We start from the raw sequence: 24,483 nt of genomic DNA on the forward strand, positions 1-24,483 counted from the left end.
ACTAATAAAAATCGGGCCTTTCGGTTTCCTATCGTCATGCTCATATATATATATATATATATATATATATATATATATATATATAGATGATGTTGCACTGCTTAGCAGGAGGTCGCGGGTTCGATCCCGGTTGCGGCGGTCGTATTTCGACGGAGACGACATTCAAGAAAGCTTGTGTACTTAGATCTATAAGTGCACGTTAAGGTAAACCAGGGCAGTCAAAATTATTCCGGTGTGCCTCACTACTGCGTATGCCTCATAATCGGATCGTTGTTTTGGCACGTAAAACCTAAATTTGATTTTTTTTTATAATATCGAAAACTATCGGCCAATTTATATTTTGCCGGTTATTGTGCTCAGGTCTTAGAAAAATTTCTTTTCCGCTCTATGTCTTCTTTTCCAACACATTTTTCTATCCTGTCTGATCGACGGTTTGGCTTCGTTTCTGGGCGTGGTACTGCCGCACTGCCTGAGGAATTTTCAGATGAACTGTTCTCGGCATTCGATCGGAATCTCTTCACCTGTTCTCTCTTTTCAAAGGTGTAGCGAAAGCCTTCGACACCCTGAACCACCAAATCTTGTTAAGCAAACTGTAATTTTTTTTTTTTTGGGGGGGGGGGGAGAATTTCGTGGGCATTTTTACAACATTCTCGAAGATTACTTGAGCAACCGTTTTCAAGCGGTCACCACCGATGATAATGGCGTTTTCAGTTCTAAGTCGTTGCTGAATGCTGGTGTTCCTCAGGGGTCAGTTTTATCGACATTGTTGTTTAGCACCTTCGTTAATGACATTCTTTTGGCAATATCCAAATGTTCGGTGATGCAGTATGCTGACGACGCTGTGTTACTGGCAAAACATATTTCTTACAAAATGTCCACCGAAATGTAGCAAAATGACGTGTGCAATGCAGTGCTTTGGTTTACTAACGATGGAATTGTTGTCAATGCCCGAAAAACGCAGCTTGTTTGTTTTCGCGTTACACTCAAGACTGCTGTAATTGGCATGCCTCTGTACTTACATAAGTCGAACTGTCTTTCTTGTAAATGCGCACCTATTCCACACGTTGATTGTGTAAAATATATTGGAATATCTTTCGATAGTAACTTATCTTGGCAATATCACTGATCACTTATCTGTTCAAAACTTAGGTCAGTCGCTTGGTTTTTGTTTAATAGAAAAGGTTTTGCGCACGTTTGTAAAAAAAAAAAAAGAATGATTGTACATGCACTGGGTTACAGTGTGTTGAGATACGGCATTACAGTTTGGGCTTCTGTTCGGATCGTTGGAGATGCAGGGTAGACAGCTGTATAAAAAATATTCTTAAAAATGTTGCCAAATATTCCCCGATAGTAACAGCTGCAAATATTTTTTCCATGAACTTGGTCTATCGAGTTTTAACTCATTGCGCATTGGAACAGTTGTAGTCCAACATTACTGGAATTCCGTACTCAAAAAAAAAAAAAAAAAAGACTACAGCCGCAAGGGAACTTCGAAAACACGCCCGTTATGTGGTTCCTCGTTCGTCCATGCACACGGTAGGGTGCGGCAGGGTGCGGTAGGGTGCGGCCAGACGCTGTGCATATGGGCCGGACATTTTTGACAAGTTACCGGATGAAATATTTGACGCGACTTCGGAAAGCACGCTGAAAGAATTATTGAAGGAGCAATGGGGAAATACGTTAACTTCCAGAACATTTTGTTATCGTACTTCTTCAATTTCATTTGATTTAAGTAAAATGACCAAATGTTATCTTGTTCTTCGTTTCCATTCCTTGTCATTAATTTTTTTCGTTGTTCTCCATGTGTCGTCAATTTATGTATTTCACTCACCGTATGTATCATGTTCATAAGCATGGTCCTACAAGCCAACTGAGCCTTAGACCGGCCTGTTCGTGTTATTTCGCATTTTTTTACTGAAAATAAACATTGTTGTTTTTGTTACTCTTATTATTATTACTACAGCTGTTCGACCTCAACTCGCCAAGGAAGACATGCCCTTTCAGTGTTTACAAACATAAGCCCTGGCGGGCTTACGCTTTTGCTCACTGACGTAGCCGGCTACATTACCACGAGCAAAAAAAAAAAAAGGTATTGGCGGCGATACCGAGAACCAGGACTACGTTAAAATCTAAGCCCGCAAATTTTCAACACCTTTCCTCTATATATAACGACGATATTACAAGTAAAGGTTGCCGTAAGTTATGCGAAAAATATGGAGTAGTCTTGAAACGGCAATGCGCACGTCTTTTATCTCAAAACTTAAAAATATGCTTTCCGCACAGTTAAACAATGTAAAAACGCGCTTTGTGTTTCGACGCAGAAGACTGGTGAGGCCCTTCACCGGAAGTTCCTTGGGGCCGTGCTCTCGCTCCTGTTATTGCGCGAGTGAAACAATCTAAACACAAACAAACAAACAAACAAAAGATGCGTGCCCATTCGGCACAGTAAGCACGCGCGCTGTTGCACGCAGAAATGAGACTTCAGTCGAGGAGAAAGACAAAGCGCTGGCGTAGCTCTCGCGCGCACGGGTGAGAACGGCACATCCTGTTTAATCGGCGTGAAAAAAGAAATCTGCACTTGCAGCGGAACACGGCGTGTGGAAACGCTGAAGCTTGTAACCTCGTGCAAACCTGTATCTTCAGTACTTCAGTCGAGTGAGTTTGCACTTCACCTTGCTACTCTTTATTCGCAACTTACCGTGCCACGGCAACCGATCGATTGATTGGCAGATTGAGCGATCCATCGAACGCGTGATTGGTTTTTAACGTTTGGATTCAACACATAAGCTATTAAAAGTGCTTAGATGGCTCGCGGCATGCGAAATTCCAAAATTTTAGACATGGTAAAGGCCGCGGTACAAAGCACAGAAAAGATGACAAACCATTCCACTCCGTGAAGATAGAACGGCAGCGAAAGCTGACGACTGTCAAAGCTCTCAAACGAAAAGCAAAGTGCTTTCGCTGCCATTCCATCTTTACAAAGTGGAATGGTTGCCATCTTTTGCGTTGCGAGTCTGGCACCGTTGCTCGTGCAGAGGTGCGCGGGCTCGCGATTGCTTCCGTTCAGCATTCGCGGGAGCGTTCTTCGTCGGTGGTCGTTTCGCGCCGGCGCCGTTTACATTCTCGTTGCTGTTCCCTCCGGCGCTCCTCGTACACATCTTGTTCTTCAGGTGTACGAACTATACGTGTCCACCCCAACGATAAGGCAGCTGTTTTTAGCGTCGATACCTCTCCGGCTCATATACTGCGATAACATTGACGTCACGCTATTGTTCACGGTGAACGTTCCAATCTGTTCCCCCTTTTGACATCTGCGCCGCCGCATTGCACCAATATGGGTTTGTTTCTTCATCATCATCATCATCATGACTATGCCCACTGCAATGCAAAGGCCTCTCCCATACTTCTCCAACTACCCCGGTCATGTGCGAATTGTGGCCACGTTATCCCTGCAAACTTCTTAATCTCATCCGTCCATCTTTTGTTAGGAATCGCCAAGTCCGTTGCTGTCGCCGGACGGCGAAAAAACTACGGAAGGTTAGATATATACAGCTTTCGCTGTAAAAGAAATTATACATTATAAAGCTCGAATTGTGCCTATAGTCTTAGAATTACTGTTTATACTTTCATATTCATTAACTCTAGCTTGCGTTGGAGAGCGGCTGGCGCCTGCTAACGGGGAATATATATAGAGCCCTCAACTTCGTCGTTGAAATCACACAAGCAGAGGAATACGCGTGGACCTTGGCCAAGAACAACTGGATAATCAAGTGCGACTCATTGAGAGGTGGGCTTGGCGTCAAATCCACGTGGAGCCTCCTGCGATGCCTCATCGAGCCCAGCAAGACGAGCGGAGAGCAGCAGCGGAACCTCAAGAGAGCACTCCACGGCTAGGGGGATAGGGATGAGCAGCTGGTGGCAGCCCTGACGAGCAAATACATCTGTACGACCAAAGACGACGAGCCTGTGTTGCAGTATCAAGGCAAAGATAATCCAGAACTCGACAGAGACTTCGAAGTAGAAGAAATACAGGCGGCGCTACTAACCATGAGAAGAGGTACGACGCCAGGACATGACAAAATTACGGTCGGCTTGCTTGCCAACATGAGCAAGAAGATGCTAGGCCAGCTGGCGGATTACATCAATGAGTGCTGGAGAGCTGGCAAACAGCCCCTGGCGTGGAAATCGGCAGACGTCAGCTTTATCCCTAAGGCGGGCAAAGAGGTAAACATTAGCAACCTCCGTCCGATTTTGCTCACTTCATGTGCCGGCAAGCTGATGGAGAAAGCAGTGCATGCCAGACTTTCAGCGTATTTGGTAGAAAACTATTACGTGTCCCATACCATGTTTGGCTTCAGGGAGCGCCTATCCACGCTAGACGTACTGCTGCAGCTCAAGATGGAAGTTATTGACCTACCCAACAAACGCAGTAGGAGAGCCATCTTGGCCCTGGATCCCAAGGGCGCTTTAGATAATATGAAGCACTCAAAAGATCCCGGAGAACCTGTGGAAGACACAGTGTGGAAGGAGGACTTTTTAATACCTCAGATACTTTCTACTAGACAGACAGGCTCGTATAAAAATCGGAGAGGCTAGGTCCCAGCCAATCCCTATGAGCACTAGGGATTGGCTGGGAGCAATACCGCAAGGAGCAATCCTCTCCCCTCTGCTCTTCAATATTGCCCTTTTAAATTTGCCCGAACAACTCGATCGCATAGAAGGAATTCGGCAAGCCATCTATGGAGATAACATCGCGGTCTGGGTGACGAAGGGTAGTCTGGGGCAGATGGAAGAGGCGCTCCAAGAGGCTGCTTCGACAGTCCAAAAATATGTCAAGCAGTGCGGACTGCGCTGCTCTCCGGAAAAATCGGCACTTCTAATCATGCGCAGACGAGAAGATGAAGCCCCGGTCCAAATTAGGGTGCACGACGCTGCGATTCCTGAAATGGAGACAGTGCATATCATGGGACTACTGGTTAACAACAAGGGTGTCAACGCAGCAATGATTGCTCAACTCCTTACATCATGCGAAAAAGTAATGCGAATGATCACTCGTATCACCAATAAGATGAGACGGTTGATGGAGAATGACACTCTTCGGTTGGTCCAAGCCTTTATACTCAGCCGAATCGTGTGCGTGGATCCGTACCTTCTGATGAGGAGGTCCGATTTAAATCACTTCGATTTGCTTAGGAGAGCGTATAATCATTTGCTTAGGAGAGCGTATAAGAAGGCGCAAGGACTGTCGGTCAAAACATCTACAGAGCGCTTGTTGCAGTTGGGGGTGCACAATACAACAGATTAGATAATTGAGGCCCAAATATTAGGTCAATATGTCAGATTAGCAGGAACGAAAACGGGACGCAAGGTACTGCATGGAGCACATGAACATCAGCTGTCCTTGGTATGGGACAATGAGACAAGACATTCCGAAGGAGTGGAGGAGCAAATTTGCGACACTCCCCCATCCTAAAAACATGCACCCAGAACATCAACAAGCAAGGAGAAGGGCAAGAGGCAAGAAGATGGACCAGATCTATTCTAAATTAGAGGAAGCCTTCTTCGTGGACGCTGCGGGCCCGGCGGGAGGAGTCGCCACAATATCGGTGGTGCATCAAGGGCAGACGGTCAATGGACTTTCTGTTCGGCACGGGGAAATTGCGGGGAATCGCCACGGGGAATCGCCATGGCAGCTTCGCATCCAAATTCCGAATACATCATTACAGACTCGCAAACTGTATACAGATATTACACGCGTGACCGAATTGCACCGCTAGCTTGCAGAATCCTGAAACAATCTGGGGTCTTCGCTTCGCGCAAAGAGCTGATTTGGGCGCCAGGTCACGAGGGTGTAGAGGGAAATGAGCGTGCAAACGCTGTCGCCCGAGCTTTGCTCCCCCGGGGTCCCTTCTCCTCCCTCCCCGAAGACTCGGACTTCCCATTGCCATTAGTAACTTATGCAGATATATTACAGCATTTGCGCTTATCGCGGCGAAAATACCCGGGCCCGACCAAGGGATTACATAAATCAGAAGAATGTCATTTACGGAAATTACAAACAATGTCATTTAATAACCCATTCAAGCTACATGCTATTGAGCCACAATCCTTTTCAGCCGAGAGTAAAATCTGCGGGCAGAAGGCAGATCTGTACCATATGGTACGGGCCTGCCAGGCTAATGGTGCCTTAGACATTATACAACAGCCATCATGGGAAGGATGGGAGGTTACCCTGTCCAGCTCAGCCCTCGAGGACCAGCAAGCCATTGTGGAAAGAGCCAAGGCAGCGGCCTCAGCCAACAAAATTCCGGAATAAGAATCCGACCACCCTTCTCCTAACTACCCTCCCCATTTTCCTGTCAATAAAACGTTTCCACCATCGTCATCATCATCATCGCGCGAGTGAAACAGTCTGTACACAAACAAACAAGCAAGCAAACAAAAAATACTTGCCCATTCGGCACAGTAAGCACGCGCGCTCTTTCACGCAGAAAATAGACTTTAGTCGACGAGAAAGACGAAGCGCTGGCGTAGCTCTCGCGCGCACGTGTGAGAACGGCACATGCTGTTTAATCGGCGTGAAAAAAGAAGTCCGCACTTGCAGCCAAACACGGTGTGAGGAAACGCCGAAGGTTATAACCTCGTTTCAGCCTGTATCTGCATTCGAACACTTCAGTCGAGTAAGTTTGCATTTCACCTTGCTACTCTTCATTCGCAACTTGACGTGCCACGGCAACCGATCGATTGATTGGCAGGCTGAACCAGCCATCGAACGTGTGATTGGTTTTTAACGTTTGGATTCTACGTATAAGCTATTAAAGGGACTTAGATGGTTCGCGGCATGCGAAATGCCAAAATTTTAGACACGATAAAGGCCGCGGTCTCAAAGTATAGAAAACAAATTATACATTATAAAGCTCGAATTGTGCCTACGTGTTAGAATTACTGTTTATGCTATTATATTCAGTAACTCTATAGCTTGCGTTGGAGAGCGGCCGGCGCCTGCTGACGTGAGTATATATGGAGCCCTCAGCTTCGTCAACACCCCGCGACGTTTCGTAAATGTTTGGATTCGTTCGCTGCTGTGCACGTGCGATTACTGAAATTGAGATCGTCTTCCGGAGCACGTCGCGTGACTGCGACTTACTGGTAATTCATACTGTACATAACAGCTCACTGCCGGTCTCAAGACTGGCAGGAGAGATGGACACAAGTGCTACATGAATGAATGAATGTGTGGTGTTTAGTGGCGCAAGGACCAGGTATGACCAAAGAGCGCCAAGCTAGTCTGTAGAAGGGATGTAGCACCAAGCGCTGCATGACTATAGCACTAAAAGTTTATTTTCCTAGAAGCACAAATGATCTGCAGTGTCAATATCCCGCATCACCAACTTGCGTAACTATATACATAACCACAACCCTTCTCGATCCGTAGATAAGGCAAGTTAGATTAGGAGAGCGTACCGCATCCCACTCATTTGAGGTATATGCACGCCAGTCCCTCATTGGACAAGGAGACTGAAGCTTTATACAATCATAATCAACATTGGATGTGCAATGCAATGCAATAAAGCGCTCCTTATCCCTTCTCGCATTTATACTGTGTATGTACAGCCTTTGTCAAAAGCATACGGGCCTTCGAGGCCTCAGCCACCTATGTCTGACGGCTGTGTCATGCGGTTCCTGTGGCGCTCCTGACAGCCCGGTACCTCCGAGAACTTAAGCCTCGTACGAGAGTTCTTCTCTCGGCTACGGCTGCCGCATTTCGATGGGAAGGGTGAAATGCAAGAACGCCCGTGTGCCATGCATTGGGTGCATGTCGAATAAACCCACGTGGTTGAAATTAATCGAAGTCCTCCCTGCCCTGTGCGGCGTACCTCATAATCAGATCGTGCTCTTGGCACGTAAAACACCAGAATATTTTTTATAGACATTTTCCAGGCCTTCGCAGCTTGTCGCATGCCACAGCGACTCCCTTAGACAACCTGTATGGTCAGCTTCGCTGTTGCACGCAACGTATAGCCCGTATACTTTTGACACACACAATAAAAAAAGGTACGCGCTAATGTCTGCACTGCGCCGACTCCGCTTCGTTGTGCAGCCTGCGGAACCAACGTGCTGCTGCTGCATGGCGTCGTCCCGTCGCGGGCTGCCGGTGTGCCACGCGGGCGGCCTTCGGCGCTGCGTCCTGGCCGCGGTGCTGGCCAGCGGGTTCACGCTGGTCGTTTTCCAGCTCAACGTGGCCTCCAAGCAGGGCACGCCGCTGCCATGGATGTCGGCCAGCCAGGACGGGAACGGTACTGAGAGCAGGACGGAGCGAGCCCGCCGCATCATGGAGCGCCAGATATTCAGGTCTGTTTCGCTGGCGATGTCGGTCGGTTTCAAGCGTCCGGCGACGTTCTTTGAAGCTTGAAAGCATGAGCATATGAATGGTCACCTCCTGGTAAACCCTGACTATTCAACCTGAAGAAAGCAGACCGGGATTCGCCTTCGAAACTCTGCAGATTTATTTACCCTGCTTGCGCATATATGCTGTATTTATGATTTCACGTTACATTTGCCAGTGACTTGCTGGAACACTCGTTCCCATCACTGTTACCCCAAATACTCCTCTCACAAGTCATACGTGAGTTCTGGGGGTCCCAACTGTATATATTCACTCGTATGCCTGTCATGAAAGAATCAATTTCTTATCTTTCACACAGAGAGCGGTGCGTAACAGAGAAGCACCAGGTCCACCAGGACTCTTTCCGATTTGCTGGCGTTATTCGTACAACTACCTAGAACCTCCAAACTGCGACCCACGCGCCGAATTCAGCCCGCGGAGCCCTCCTCCGGCCCGCGGCTGTTGCCGGGACATTCGATGATGGCTGGCACGCAGGCGGGCCGTTCTTCTTTGCAAAGCCTCCGCTGCCCCTCCGCTTGAAAACGGGACTTCTCCGCAAAACCCTGATCTATTGCCCTAGTTTCTGGTAGCCGGCTTCACTGCAGTTATGAGATTCTCAGAAGACGTTAATCTCGTCCGAGGCAATGCTGACGAATCGGGAGCCTCGGGTGACCATCGCGTGTCGAAAGTCGAGACGTGACCCTCCGATTGACTTATCCCAGCCACCGCGTCCGAAGACGCACCGAAGCTTTGTTGACTTCGCCCAGGCGCGCTGTGCCAGCGGAGTACATTCTCCACCTTTTCGCCATAAGAACTATAGCACGTAAATAACTGCGCATCTTATAGACCTCCTTTCTCCAATGTACAACATGCAGCAAGCTTCAGTTAGCATGCAGGACACGGTAACAGGGCATGACATATTTAAAGAATTAAGGAAAGGCTGTATTCGCGCACCCTTATATATAGCTTTATAGCTTTCATTGATTATAGCTTATAGCTTATAGCTTTCATTGAACCCTTATATATAGCTTTTATAGCTTTCATTGATTACGAGAAAGTGTTTGGTTCTGTCGAAACCTCAGCAGTCATGGAGGCATTACGGAATCGGGGTGTAGACGAGCCGTATGTAAAAATACTGAAAGATATCTATAGCGGCTCCACAGCCACCGTAGTCCTCCATAAAGAAAGGCGTCAGGCAGGGAGATACGATCTCTCCAATGCTATTCACAGCGTGTTTACAGGAGGTATTCAGAGACCTGGATTGGGAAGAATTGGGGATAAAAGTTAATGGAGAATACCTTAGTAACTTGCGATTCGCTGATGATATTGCCTTGCTTAGTAACTCAGGGAACCAATTGTAATGCATGCTCACTGACCTGGAGAGGCAAAGCAGAAGAGTGGGTCTAAAAATTAATCTGCAGAAAACTAAAGTAATTTTTAACAGTCTCGTAAGAGAACAGCAATTTACAATAGGTAGCGAGGCACTGGAAGTGGTAAGGGAATACATCTACTTAGGGCAGGTAGTGACGGCGGATCCGGATCATGAGACGGAAATAATCAGAAGAATAATTGACTGGGGTGCGTTTGGCAGGCATTCTCAGGTCATGAACAGCAGGTTGCCCTTATACCTCAAGAGAAAAGTGTATAATAGCTGTGTCTTACCAGTACTCACGTACGGGGCAGAAACCTGGAGGCTTACGAAAAGGGTTCTACTTAAATTGAGGACGACGCAACGAGCTATGGAAAGAAGAATGATTGGTATAACGTTAAGGGACAAGAAAAGAGCAGATTGGGAACAAACGCGACTTAATGACATCTTAGTTGAAATCAAGAAAAAGAAATGGGCATAGGCAGGACATGTAATGAGGAGGGAAGATAACCTATGGTCATTAAGAGGAAGCTTTAGCTCGGGCCCAACTCCGACGCGGCCTATTCAAATACATGTAAAAACGCAAAAACGTTTTTATGAGATAACCCCTGGACCGATTTTGATGAAATTTGTTGCATTTGAAAGAGAAAGTTAAATTCTAGAGACTGTTGGAAGCAGAATTTCGATTTAGGGCTTGAATTTCCTTAAAACGATTTTCAAATATTTGACCGTTTGAAAAAAATAGAAGCACGAAGTTTACAAATTCATAGCTCTGCATCAAGAACTGATATCGCGGTTCTGTAAACGGCATCCATTAGATCATTCAAAGCGGACAAATTCAATATGTCATTTTACATCTCACGTGAATTTGTTACGTTGGTGACAACGGTTTTGCAAACGTTGTATTTCTCTATGATTAAATTTTTTTATATTCATGTGTAACATATCAATTTTGTACGCTTTAGATGTACTATTAGATGCAATTCACAGAATTGTATTATCATTTCTAGTGGTTGAGTTACAGAGTTGTAAACTTGATAGTTTCGTTTCTTGAAAATTTTCAATTTTTGCTAATTTTTAATAAAAAATTTACGACCTAACTCAAAAATTCGATACCAACAGTCACTAGATTTGAAGTTTTTCTTTTAAATGCAGCAAACCCCGTCAAATTTGGTGCAGTGGTTGCCGAGAAAAACGAATTCTCCTTTTACATGTATTTAGATAGGAGCACCCGAGCTAAAGCTTCCTCTTAATGGTTACGGACTGGATTCCAAGGGAAGGGAAGCGTAGCAGGGGGCGGCAGGAAGTTACGTGGGCGGATCAGATTAAGAAGTTTGCAGGGACGACATGGCCACAATTAGTACATGACCAGGGTTGTTGGAGAAGTATGGGAGAGGCCTTTGCCCTGCAGTGGGCGTAACCAGGCAGATGATGACGATGATGATGATGTATTCGCGCATTGCTTGTAGTAGAGCAAAATAAGACCTGTTACGATAAAAGCTGCCGAAGTGTGTGGATTCTAAAGGCAACGATTCTGCACTGCATGATTCAGGGACAGGTCCTCGATTGGAATTACGTGGGCGCGACCGGTGCTTTTAAACCTGTCGTTTCAGTTGGTAAGTTGTAAACATGTCGTTTCAGTTGGAAACCTGTTGTTTCAGTTGGCCACATGGGCTGAACCACCACCAGTTCCGTGAATTTCTAAAGGGTGTTGTTGTTTCGAGGCTTGTCATGCGTGCTGCTTTTGTCTGTGTCGTCATCGCTTTTGCGTTGATGTCATTATAAACTACTAAAGGCGATGGAATCTGAGTTCGTAGACATGACGGCAGTTTGATGGCTGAGCTGCGGTAAAGTTTGGTCACGTTTCTTTAACCTTAGTCAAGAAATAGAGTTCGTTGCTCAGGAGGATCGCCCCGAGTAACTACTGTTCACTTATGTATGGCTCTAGAAATCGGCGTTTTGCGTCGACTTGACGGACCGCACAATTAAGCTCAGTGCGAGGGTACAAAAAAAAGGCATACATAATTCATTACCGTGGAGGTAAGAACCTGCGGGGCAAAACTACGTTTTTTTTTTAAAAAAGAGGTACAAAATCGAGAGTGCGAGCATTTTCGCAGCTGTTCAACAATTAGAGCAGAGACTAATGCAGCACTTCTTTTCCTCTTCGTGACATGAATCTTCCGCGACCAGTCTACGCAAATTTGCCAAAAATTCTCTGATCTGAGTAACAGGAATCAGGAACTACAAATGTTCAGAAATCCATTTGGCTGCAATATAGATGAACTGCCAGGATCCTTCAAGGTGTACGTAATTGAACTGCAGTCACGGGGCATGTAAATGCAAGTACAAAGAATAAAATGGAATAAATTTCTACAAATCACTAGGCTCTGAACACTTCCTAAACTGAAAGCAATGTGCCCGTGGGTGCATGTCCATTTCGGGCACAACCTACACTTGTAAGCAAACCTTCTCTGGATTGAAAAATACGAACACGAGATACACGGCTAACTTATATGACGAACAACTCTGTTCTCTGGTTATTATTGGCTCATCAGGCTTATACCGCCACAGTTCACTGCAATAACAAAGTCAAAGCATCATGTCCACCACGTAAATTAGCATGCGTGCTGCGTCTTGGCAATGGGGCGCAATTCCCATGCATTTAGATAAGCTAATTCAGCTTAGTGCTACATGTGCGGTGTTTTGCTGTCTTCACATGCTCCCCAAGTTGTACATTGTAATATAGCGATTTTGCGAAGATATTGATCTAAACATTTTCTTTCCTTCTAAAGCTTTTGGTGAGAATTCACTCCACATTTATGTAATGGTACAATCATTACCTTTCATATTAATGTTAATCAGCTGCTTCTGCTTTAATTTGTCCGAATTTGAAAATTAAAAAGAAATATGGATGTTCTTAAACGATGGTCTTATTAGAGGCACACCGTAGTGGGACTCCAGAAATTTGGACCACCTGGTGTTGTTCAACACGCACTTAAATCTAAGTACGCGGGTGTTTTCACACTTCGCCCCCTTCGAAATGGGGCCGCCATGGCCGGAATTCGGTCCCGCGACCTCGTGTTTATAGGTTCGAATTTCGATTGCTGCCATTTGACAGTACATTGTCAAAGGTGAACGTTGTATTCAGTAGCCGCTATCGTTCTTAGTCGAAAATTTAAAGCCTCCGTAATTACGTCAAATTTACTTTTCGACCTCTTCCACATTGCAATTTGTTTCTTGTTTCGGTGCTGCTGCACGTTTTCGTTGCGGTATGTACTATATTATTATTTTCTTCTTCTCTTTAAATATTGTAAGTCTCTTACGCGCTCTAGAAGGCCTTTAATTATGTTCGATGTGTTTTGTGTCACGGCTATATAATGTCGTTATTGTGCAAATAGGGAGTCCACATAAATCACTCATAGCCACCTGCCCCAGATCACTTTATTAACCTGAATTTAAAACCTTTGATGAACGGCTTACTAAATATCGAGTATTTAATTAGTCGTGCAGTCACGGTTAACTTTTCAACCAGCTTGGCACTGCCACGGGTAACCAAATCGACCCTCTGGCCAAAAAGTTTGAAGACCCCTGGTCTATATCCTTCGAGCTGAGTAAAGCAGTGAGGGGCACATTTTCAATATTTCCGCGCAGGGAGCATCACGAGACGTCATACGTGCCCAAAACCATGTTGCGCTGCCCCCGACCACGAATCTCTTACAGAAAACGCTATATCTGTATAGGAGGTCTCGTTCAACTTCTCAAAGTCACGCAGCAGCTTCATTTGTCACATTTTTAGCATTCGTTTTGTACGCAAAGCTTCTACGTGCAGCTGTCGTCGGTAGTTCTCCGGAGGCTCTCTTAAAAGTGTGCACGTGACAATGGGTCACGAATGACGTCACACCGTTATCAGCCAAGTGGTGTACGTGTGCGTGCATGTGTCAAGTTTTGTACGCGAGAAACGAAGCTTCGTCTGAAGTTTTAGAAAGCCGTTCCTTCATAAAGATTGCTTTGGTTGTAGTACAGCAAGGTGAAGAACATTTAAAATTTTCCTTGTACCACCCCTCCCCGGTTTTATGTGCCATAGCCGTTTAGACGAATTCGCTGAGGGCTCCTTCTTCGCCCACTCAAAGTACCCTCGACTTGCACCACCTCGGTTTGCACGTATGGAATGATCTTGAAAGAGGGTGCGGGCCGCATGTGTCAAAATCATGCAAACGCCGCTGTTATATCAAGTGCAAGTAAACTTCGTTTTGTGGTTGAACGCGGAGATCCAGGTTCTTCAGCGGGTGCCAGCCGCGCGCGTTGCCGCACCTACGTGCAGGGACAACGAGCGAGCCGGCCACCGACACGACGACCCGACCTCGTCGTGGTCACGCAACAAGTTGCCCTGGTTCTTCACCAACGGCACCGAATGGCCTCGTCCGTCGAGCAGGCTGTCGAGGCTCCCGAAAGTGTGGCCCGACCCGCAGTCGCCGCACGACGACCGCATCGTGTCGCAGCTAATGTACCTGCCGCCCGGATACAAGGCCCAGCCCAAGAGCGTCAGTGAGTCATTGCTTGCTGCATCTGTCATGATTTTTCGAAAATGTGATGGGTTCCAGCGAGGTGAAAAGACGCGAGCACGAGTATAGGAGGAGGAAGAGACGGCATGAACGCTGGACTTACGTTTTAATTCGAAGAAAATCCCACGGATATCGATGCCGCCGTATGCGTGAAATCTAGAGAAGTATACCTCGCCTTGGAGGGCGGTATACAGAACCAGCAACACGTAAAGAACCCACCGTAGAAGAAACGCATGCGCGGGGCAGAGATTGGTGGTATTTTTTTCGAATCAGCACTTAGTTGCAAGTCCGGCGTTCGTCTCGTTTCCCCCTACTATACTTGTGCTCGCGTATACTTTCACCTTGCTGAAATCACGCACGAATAGTTTCAGTTTTGTAGAGCGATTCTTAGCGTTCAGATCGGATCGTAGAGGGATTAGGGAATACCCAATCTACCTTGTTTGTTTGTGTGAGGGGGGAGGGGGTATCTTCGTTACGAAAAAGTTATTTCCTTGCAGTGCTTAAATTTAGAAAATAAATTATTGGGTCTTGCGGGCCAAGACCACGATCTGATTATGAGGCACGCCATATTGGGGAACTCCGGACTAATTTTGACCACCTGGGGTTTTTTACCGCGTACCTAAATTTAAGTAGGCTAGAGTTTTTACATCCTATGGTGCATTGGGGCTATAGGACAAGGCAATACCAGCATGAACTGTCCGGACAAAGATTTATTTGTAAACAAGGTTGATCTTTCCGTCTTCTTATTTCCCTGTTTTCAAGGGTCACGACACAATATTTTAGAGCTTGAAATGTGTATTGCATGTTAAATTATAAAGCTCATTTAAGCGAAGAGCGAAGAACTCATGTGACCGAGGTTGCTGTCGCTCAAGTCTGTCCGTTGCGGGAAACCATGTACGAGCAACGGCTGCCGGCGACGTGAAGGGGATTTGATCATCTGCTTCGGTTGGTAAACATGAGTGCGGTAACTACTGCTGACAGTTGTGACGCGATCTCTTCTACGCTTATTGCTCAAACGGCGCGATTTCGGTGATTCGATATCGGTGACCGTATATCGCCGCCAAAACAGCGCCCTGCACAAATAACCACATGTAGTCCTCATACGTCATAATAGCGCTTTGTTTTTTCATGGTGCGCGCAACTGAAAACAATTTAGGTCGATTTTCAACCGTGCATACAACCCAAAGAAAATATTTCGCCTGGAGTTTCAGCGGCAATAGGCACTAAAATCGCCGTAACTGCGCTGACAGGTGTTGGGCAGGTCCGGAAGCAGGCGTCTGTTCTCATGGTTTGGCGAACTCGTCAGTTGACTCGCTCACACTCAAGCGAGCCCGTGCATCCGAGTTTGAAGCGAGCATGGGTGAGTCCTATACAGGATGCGAGTCTGAGCGAGTCTATATAGGTGAGTCCAAGCGGACCGGTGGACCGGAGTTTGAACAGAAGTGGTGTAGGTGCGGGTCGTATACACAAGTCCAAGTCAATTCCCGTGACTGCGTGCATGAGTGAGTTCACTAATCTTGCCGACAAGACTGAATCGCAAGTTGGGGGGTATACCGAGCACTCAATTACATTAGGATGGCTTCATACCGTCTTTAGATACTACATGGCCAAGGACGGTGAGGTGGCTTGCGCCAAAGCAGGATTTCTTCAGATTGATCTGAAGGCCGGCACCAGTTAGGAACTGTCACAATTTCTCTAGACTACAGAGATGGGTGGGAAAATCGGGTGAAAAAAATAACCCTATCATCTAAGTAGCACAGGCACGTTTTCCACTTGAGACCACGCAAAAGGTTGTTCATTCATCATACGCTCAAATGTTGCGGGGGCGTAGCAAAGCCCGAAAGGCATGACATATAGGCCACCTGGTGTACAAAGGCCGTTTTAGGTCGGTCGTCGTCTGGTGCCATGGGGACTTGCAAATAGCCGCTGTGCGGAAGTCGATAAGAGAAAGAAATCTGCGCCTTGGAGGCCGTCAAGGGCATCGTCAATTCTCTTTAGAAGGTAAACATCTTTCCGAGTTATCTTGTTAAGACGACGGTAATCGGCACAGAATCAATCCATCCTTCTTAACAAGAACAACAGGAGATGCCCAGGGGCTATCCGAAGGCTGAACGACGCCGCGCTTGAGCATGTCAGCTGCTTGGTTGTCGATAACACGGCGCAAGGGAGGTGCGGCGCAAGGGAGCATGTTGGAAGTCGAAAGAAGAACGCAATTTGTCGAGAAAGCGTAGAAGCTGGGTGCGCTGTGAAACAGTCAACGTTTCGGCAATGGAGCTATTTAGGACATTGGGCGAAGTAAGCTATTGCGTGGGGTCACAAGCCACTTTAGCGACGTCATGAGTGGTAATGGAACCAGTTGGCATGTCAGTGATGGCAGCAGGGTCGACACACTGGACGCGCCCAACGCACTCCCCACCAAGCGAAGTGAGGGGACGTGACAATTGGTTGGAGACGAGCAGTTCGATGACGCCTGTATGAACTTCTAAAAGAGCGAAATGCAGCGGGGAACATTTGCGACGAACGAAAATGGCAGATGGCGTAAAAAGTGCGCTTGCATCAGCAACAGTGTTGCATGACACCATGGCAAGGGTAGATGAGTGCGGCGAAATTGCAACGTCTTCGGCAACAAATATTTTATCTTCAGCTTCAAGAGCGTCAAGAAGCGCGGCGTTGCAAAGCGCTTGAAATTTGAATTCAGCCCGAGAATAGTCGATGACAGCCTTATTATCGGAAAGAAAGTCCCGTGGCACAAAATAAGACCGTGGGAACAATACAGCACCAAACATTCGACGATATTGAAGATTCCGTTAATCACAACGCGGGTAGTGCATGCAGCCGCCGCCGTGATGTTGTCTGCGCTGGCAGTACGAAGTGATACGCTTGACAGTGGCGTCGCAACGTTTCTGAGCAAACAGCAAAGTTTGGCACTAATAACTGAAACTGCGTTACCATTGCCGACGAGGGCGAGTGCAGCGACACCACCCACATATACGTCAACAACATTAGTCGGAGAAGGGAGGCCTTGGTATTTTCGTGGGTGACGCAGCTGGGTCCTGCCTCGGGAACTGTGGTTACTAGTTTTCCCGTTCCAGCGTTAAGGGACGACGACGCATCGGCGTCGAAGCGATGGCGAACGGCGGCCAACAAGAGTGCGGTGGTCGGTGTATTAAGACATGCGGCCGGTGTTACGAGATCCAGCGGACGACGGCAAACGTGAAACATATGGTTCATGGTCGAAGCTACAGCAGTTAATAGTGCGAGGCGACGGCAAATTTGTGCGACATAGCCAGGTAGACCACACGCAAAATATATTGACCGGTTGTTGGGAGTGCGCCGTTGTCCACTGCTGTGTGGCTACTTCGGCTGAACGAAGCGAGGAGCTGGATACCGTGGCGCGGCTGATGGGAATGGTGCAACGGTCTGAGATGGTGGCCCTGTGAGAGCTTCAACTTAGCAGAGTGATGCCTTCACCTCGGCATAGTCAACAGGAATAAGCACCAGCAGAGTCTCGCTGGCAGAAGGCAGAGCTGCGCGAACTTGCTCCTGTATGACCTGGCGAACGTTGACAGGCAAATGCGAGGGTGGTTCGCAGCAGTGGACAACAGCGAAAGCTGACGAGCGACCTCACCACGTACGAACTCTTTTACCTGGAAAAGCAGTGAGTCAATGTTAGGAGCCGTGGCCATGCTCGAGGGGATTTCGTCGGACAAATGTGGGCGCAGCGTGAGAAGACGCTGTCAGCGGAGCTCGTCGAAACTCCGGCAAAGCTCAACGACCTGAGAAACAGTGCCAGGGTTTTTTGACAACAGCATATGAAAGGCATCCTCGGAACTGCCCTTCATGATGTGACGAACATCGTCCGCCTCCGCCATCGTTGGGTTGACACGCCGGCAGAGGTAGCCGACAGAGTAGCGGGTGAATTCGTTTCACTAGTTTGCTGGGATCGGCTTCGTAGGTGTTGTTCAGCGCTAAGCTTGCGCACGCCAAGGCAGCCGAAGACTTCTGTGATGCTGGTTTTGAAGCTAGCCCACGTCAAGAGATCGGCTTTGTGGTTTTTGGACTACAGCTTGGCGACACCCGTTGAATAAAAGATCGCGTTGTTGAGCTTCAGGGAACCGTCCGATTTGTAGGTGGCGCTCGCTACTTCACGCGATTCCAGCCTATGATCAGCGTCTTTCTCATCAGTGCCACTGAAGATGTCAGGATCTCGCTGACGCTGGGCACCGGTACATACGAAGGCTGGCGAAACCAGTGGGGGTGTCTGGCTGGCACCCCCACCGAGCTTTTTATCGAGCACTTGAAGTTACACCATTTCAGAAATACCTTGCCGCAAAATGTTCCTTAATGCGCTAAACAGAAGCAGAGTTGTTAGAGAGTTTTAGATTAGGGTGACGCCAAAGCCCCTTAAGGCCGCCCCACATTCAGCGTTTCTACCGGCGTTTTTTGGCGTTGCGTCTCCCGGCGTGGTCGCATGAACGGCGCCAGAGAGGGCGTCCAGCCACACGAGCGGCACGCGGACCAGCGCCAGCGCAGCGTCACACAATGTGACCAGATTTATTTTACCAGAAACCTCCTAAACGATTCTTGTGTTCCTTGTGTTTGGTCTGCCACAATATCGGCCTTGCTTCTACAATGGCTATAAGAAGCTCGTTATCGATGTTCGCCGGTAGCATGATTGAAGCAACCAAACAAACAGCAATGGCGGCGCGAACTGCGAATCTGCGGAAGTCTCTTGCAAGAGTTGCCAGCAGCGCGCGGCAGGGCGTGGCCGCGCGCTGATTGGTCGGCGCTGTCGAGCCGCTTCCGACGGCGGCGGCGAGATCTGGTGTCCCTTGAGCACGACGTTTTGGCTTGGCGCCAGCCTCAGCGTCGACGCCGAGCGACGCCGGGTGACAAAACGCCGGGAAAACGCTGAATGTGGGGCGGCCTTTAAACTTCGTAAAGTAGCGGCACGTTTTGAAGAGTGCCGCCTCCTCCTCGCGCGCTCTGGCCGAGGCCGACGCCGCGTCCCTAGTGGCCTGATAGCAACACGTGGGCCCTCGCGCCGCGCTTTACCGCCATTTTTGCTCGAGAAGCGTCTACGGAGTGGCGAGGAGCGCATGTTGGCGCCGTTGCTACGCTCGAGCCGTGTAGGCGGCGCCACGGTCGAGGAGGGAGCGCGAAAGAGAGGAGAAACGAGAAGTGAAGGCGGAGGAGGAGAGTGTCGCTACTTTACGAAGTTTAAGGGGTTTTAGGTGACGCAAGGCGTTAGGGCCCCCTAGCACTTGAGGCCAGAACGCTTTGCGTCCCCCTAATCTAAAACTTTATACATTTGTACAGATTTATAAAGTACCAGATTTATACACATTTACAGATTTATACCGATTTATAGAGATTTATAGAGATTTCTACAGTACCAGTGGCACCCACGACGATAATGGAAGAGAGAATAGTCTAGAGGAATTCGAAATCCCACAAGTAACGCCGGAAGAAGTAAAGAAAGCCTTAGGAGCTATGCAAAGGGGGAAGGCAGCTGGGGAGGATCAGGTAACAGCAGATTTGTTGAAGGATGGTGGGCAGATTATTCTAGAAAAGCTGACCACCCTGTATACGCAATGCCTCATGACCTCGAGCGTACCGGAATCTTGGAAGAACGCTAACATAATCCTAATCCATAATAAAGGGGACGCCAAAGACTTGAAAAATTATAGACCGATCAGCTTACTGTCCGTTGCCTACAAAGTATTTACAAAGGTAATCGCAAATAGAATCGGGAACACCTAAGACTTCTGTCAACCAAAGCACCAGAGAGGATTTCGTAAAGGCTACTCAACAATAGAATACCTTAGTAACTTGCGATTCGCTGATATTGCCTCCCTTAGTAACACAGGGCACCAATTGCAATGCATGCTCACGGACCTGGAGAGGCAAAGCAGAAGGGTGGGTCTAAAAATCTGCAGAAAACTAATGTTTAACAGTCTCGGAAGAGAACAGCAGTTTACGATAGGTAGCGAGGCACTGGAAGTGATAAGGGAATGCATTTACTCAGGGCAGGTAGTGACCGCGGATCCGGATTATGAGACTGAAATAATCATAAGAATAAGAATGGGCTGGGGTGCGTTCGGCAGGAATTCTCAGATCATGAAGAGCAGGTTGCCATTATCCCTCACGAGAAAAGTGTATAACAGCTGTGTCTTACACCAGTATCCACGTACGGGGCAGAAACCTGGAGGCTTACGAAAAGGGTTCTACTTAAATTGAGGACGACACAACGAGCTATGAGAGAGGGGCTCGGCCTCTCTGTACCGACGAGGGAGCGGCCCGCATCCAGTCCCAGACTGATCCCTCGGGACCTAAATAAAGTTCTTCATACCATACAACGAGCTATGGAAAGAAGAATGAAGGGTGTAACGTTAAGGGATAAGAAAAGAGCAGATTGGGTGAGGGAACAAACGCGAGTTAATGACATCTTAGTTGAAATCAAGAAAAAGAAATGGACATGGGCAGGACATGTAATGAGGAGGGAAGATAACCGATGGTCATTAAGGGTTACGACTGGATTTCAAGGGAAGTGTAGCAGGGGGCGGCAGAAAGTTAGGTGGGCGGATGACATTAAGAAGTTTGCTAGGACAATATGGCCATAATTAGTACATAATCGGGGTAGTTGGAGAAGCATGCGAGAGGCCTTTGCCCTGCAGTGGGCGTAACCAGGCTAATGATGATGATGATGAATCAAACTTTCTATTGGCATCTTCAATGCGTTAAGCAGAAGCAGAGTTATTAGAGCTTTAGATTAGGGGGACGCAAGGCGTTAGGGCCGATTTACGCTCGAGCCGCCCATCGCCGCAAGCCGCACCGCATGCGTGCGGTCGCGCGCAAGATTGCACGTATCAAACACTTGTGCACAAATTTCTGTTTACAATGTGTAAGGTATACACTGTGCACACAGTGTAAATGGTAATTTGTGCACAAGTGCTGGAAACGTGCAATTTTTCGCGCGACCGCAAGCGTGCGGTTCGGCTTGCGGCGATGGGCGGCTCGAGCGTAAATCGGCCCTTAGCGTCCCTCTAATCTAAAACTTTCTATTGGCAATCAAACACTGCCGTCCGCGGTGCTTCCGCTGCTTCAATGATTTTCACTGCGAAGGCTATGGCGGAGCGGGCGTGGCCACAACGCTCCACCTACTGAACGTGAATATGTTACTGTTATAATAGAGCAAGGCATTAGATGGTCCACAAGGTCATTATCTACAAGCAGTCTTCGGTGAGCAGATTATAAGCGTTCTAAATGCACCCAATATTAGTAGTGACCGTTACCAGTGTAGAATCAAGTCTAGTTGACTTCTATAAGATAACCATGGTATACGTGTCTGCTACACCAGTAATGAACGCGTAGGTGTTACGAGGGCCATATTGCAGTTATGGCCGAGGTCCAGCTACCTTGGCCAAAGATGGTCATCCAGTGTGTCCGTAGTAACCGTGCTTGAGTGCAGCTTCACAGTTGTTATGCCACTGAGGCCACTACTCGGTCACGACAACAAACATGATAACACATGTAGCGTCACAGTGCCTCCAATAATCTAGCGATTGAAAACAAAGAATTGGAGTAAACTTATATTCACCGTGGCGTCACCGTCACCATTCAACGTCACCGTGGCGAGCAATTACAAATTTGATTTTGCGTGTTCACGTAGACGCCACTATTTCCCATTTTGGCGCCTACGAAACGCGAAACGTGCCAAACGCGGTTGTAGGTCGTCCTCAGCAAGCCGCAGTGCGGTCAGCCAATGGACTCGTCGCGGCACCCCACGGCGTCCCGCAGTATTACGCTACGTAACAGACCGCAGCTACATGCAACTGCAGGGTTTGCTTCGTGCACGGCATGGCCACGTTGGTTCTTTATTCTATGACATGGCTAGAGTGCGCGCTGGCGCTCATATGCTTAACATATGCTCCAGTCTGGCGGTGCTACGTGGTGCGGACCAGCTTTGTCCTGCACCAGCTTGACCAAACGGACAGTAGCCACATCCAACTTTGCGCATTCTGAAGCGCTATCAATAGCTCGTTACGAAGCGAAGTCTGCCAAGGCGTCTAACCTGAGGGGCTTTAGTCTAACCAGGAGGGGCCAGGGGTGAGCGCGCGCTGGCAAGCGTACGTGTCGTCTGGCGTTAAATTTCGCGCGGTTCGAGGCTAGTTGAGTGTTCAAAACTATAGTCTAAATGAGCGAAACCTGCTGATGGCTACGACACGGATAAGCTAGGTGGCCAAAGTTTATTTCCTACGCGGGCAGCCGCAGCCGAGCGTGAGCAGACGATAGTCGGCGTTTTACGGAAGTGCGTAAACGCTATCGAAATTCGAAAGCAGATTTTCGCTTATTTGGGCCTGTTTATTAAACTGCGTCGACAAGCATACACACAGCAACAGTACGAAGAAGCGCACGGATACAAACGCCATCCTTGATTGACGCCAGCTGTTGGCCAATAGCAGCCGCGTATGGGAATCAGCTATATTACGGAATAAAGCGTCCAGAAAAGTTTGAGGAGCCCGTGGAGGTGCCCTCGCACGAGAGGCAGTAACGGCGCTGTACTTATCTCTTCCTTTTCTCCTTTAAAACCACTCACACAAAGTTTGAGGAGCGGGCTTTTGTTGGAAAGAGCGTTTCAGAGAAAGGTGGCTTCGCGCTCCGCGTGCGAGGTCCACGCGCCGCGCACGACTGCAAAAACTTCACAGCCGCGTATGCTAATCGCGTACTGTGTTTTTTCACTAAGACCGAGGGGTAGTTCAGGGTCCCTTTAGATGAAGATATCACCGAACGTGATCAGTCGGGAATTGTCTATAAAAGCACTCCGTGAGGCACTAGTCTTTATATGATTGCATTGTTTCCTTAGCAGTGAGTCTTTTCTAGCTACTGCTGGTCTTTTTGTGTGTTTTGTTTCTTTAATCGGCCCTTGAGATCCTATCTCACTTCCTATCCTATCACACTATCCGATCCTATCACGGTAAGATCCTATCTTACCGCCTCGCCGTGCCATAGACCCACAGCTGTTCCGCCGGCGCTATTGAGTGCGTGAGCTCCTAATTAACGCTCCTAAGCGTGCCAACATGGATACATTTAAGAACGTTTTGTTCTAAGCCTGTAATGCATAATGTATACCAGAGCAATGATTCAAGCAGATGTGGCGAAACGCTAGCATACGGCAATAACCCTCGGAGGTTATTCACGAAGCTTGATAAAGGCATGAGAACGCAGTTTGCAAAATAGGTAGTGTGGATTTAGGTAATGTAGAAATTCAATATTTCTCCGGCGCGTTCCACCACGACGCATACTTCATTTCTGCTAATTTCAAGTCGATACGCCGAGAGATCCCAAACAGCAAAATACGTAACTCCTCCAAAAACAGATATCACAGTTCTGTAAAATGCATCAGCTAGGGTATCTAAAGCGCACAAATTTTGATATAAAGTAATATCTTGCGTGAATTGGTTACAACGCTTACGAGTGTTTTCCAAATGTCCTACTCACATATTATTGGCGTACTTGAGAGTGGTGTACAATAAATTTCGTCCGCTTTAAATGTACTATTACATTCAGTTGACATAGTTGTGATATATCTTTTTATTGTTGAGTTACAGAGTTGTAAACTTGATAGTCTCGTTTTCTTTTAAATTACGGGATTTTGAAGTTTTCTCCTTTTTTTGTTAAATCGGCAACCTAAATAAAAAAAATATATCCTTCGTGCTGTCATGATGCCGGGGCGCAACTATGGGCTGTCCAGAGGGCCCACGATGCGGCGGTCGGGCATGGCCTGACTGTCCCAACGTGGGAGCGGCCCGCAGCGCGCCGAGTCGCTTACCTCAGGACCTTCATTAAAGATTTGCATCCATCCATCCATCGTGCTGTCATTGGATTCTGCCATTTTCTTTTAAATTCAACAAGCCTTATCAAATTCGGTGCAGTGGTTGCCGTGAAAAACCACTTCTTCGTTCCCATGTTATAGCAACTTTGTTCTCATCATTCATTGTTCTTTGTTCAACAAATTTGTTCTCTTCGTTCTCAGCCTACAACCATACAAAGCTTCGCTTCACTAAGATTACAATGTGTGCGTTAAATCTGCTTAACTATTTCTTTACTCATTTGTGGCTGCCTGTCTGACTAATACGTAGGTGATTGATTATCGATTGAGTGAC

General features: G+C 47.5%; 1 protein-coding gene across 5 annotated transcripts in view; it reads left to right on the plus strand.

The window, feature by feature from the left end:
- LOC126537575 (glycoprotein 3-alpha-L-fucosyltransferase A-like) overlaps positions 1–24,483 on the plus strand; it is a 50,610-nt gene that overhangs the window by 13,388 nt on the left and 12,739 nt on the right. For 4 of the 5 annotated variants that reach the window (XM_055074366.2, XM_055074367.1, XM_055074365.2 and 1 more), the window contains exons 2-3: positions 8,102–8,352; positions 14,077–14,300. In XM_055074366.2, coding sequence (XP_054930341.1) covers positions 8,129–8,352; positions 14,077–14,300 — 448 coding nt within the window. In that variant the 5' untranslated portion in view covers positions 8,102–8,128. Of the gene's footprint in view, positions 1–6,591; positions 6,681–8,101; positions 8,353–14,076; positions 14,301–24,483 lie in introns of those variants that run through there. The other variant, XM_055074369.1, reaches the window with a different exon arrangement.

Source organism: Dermacentor andersoni, chromosome 4 (assembly GCF_023375885.2).
Source record: "Dermacentor andersoni chromosome 4, qqDerAnde1_hic_scaffold, whole genome shotgun sequence".
Lineage (NCBI taxonomy): Eukaryota > Metazoa > Arthropoda > Arachnida > Ixodida > Ixodidae > Dermacentor > Dermacentor andersoni.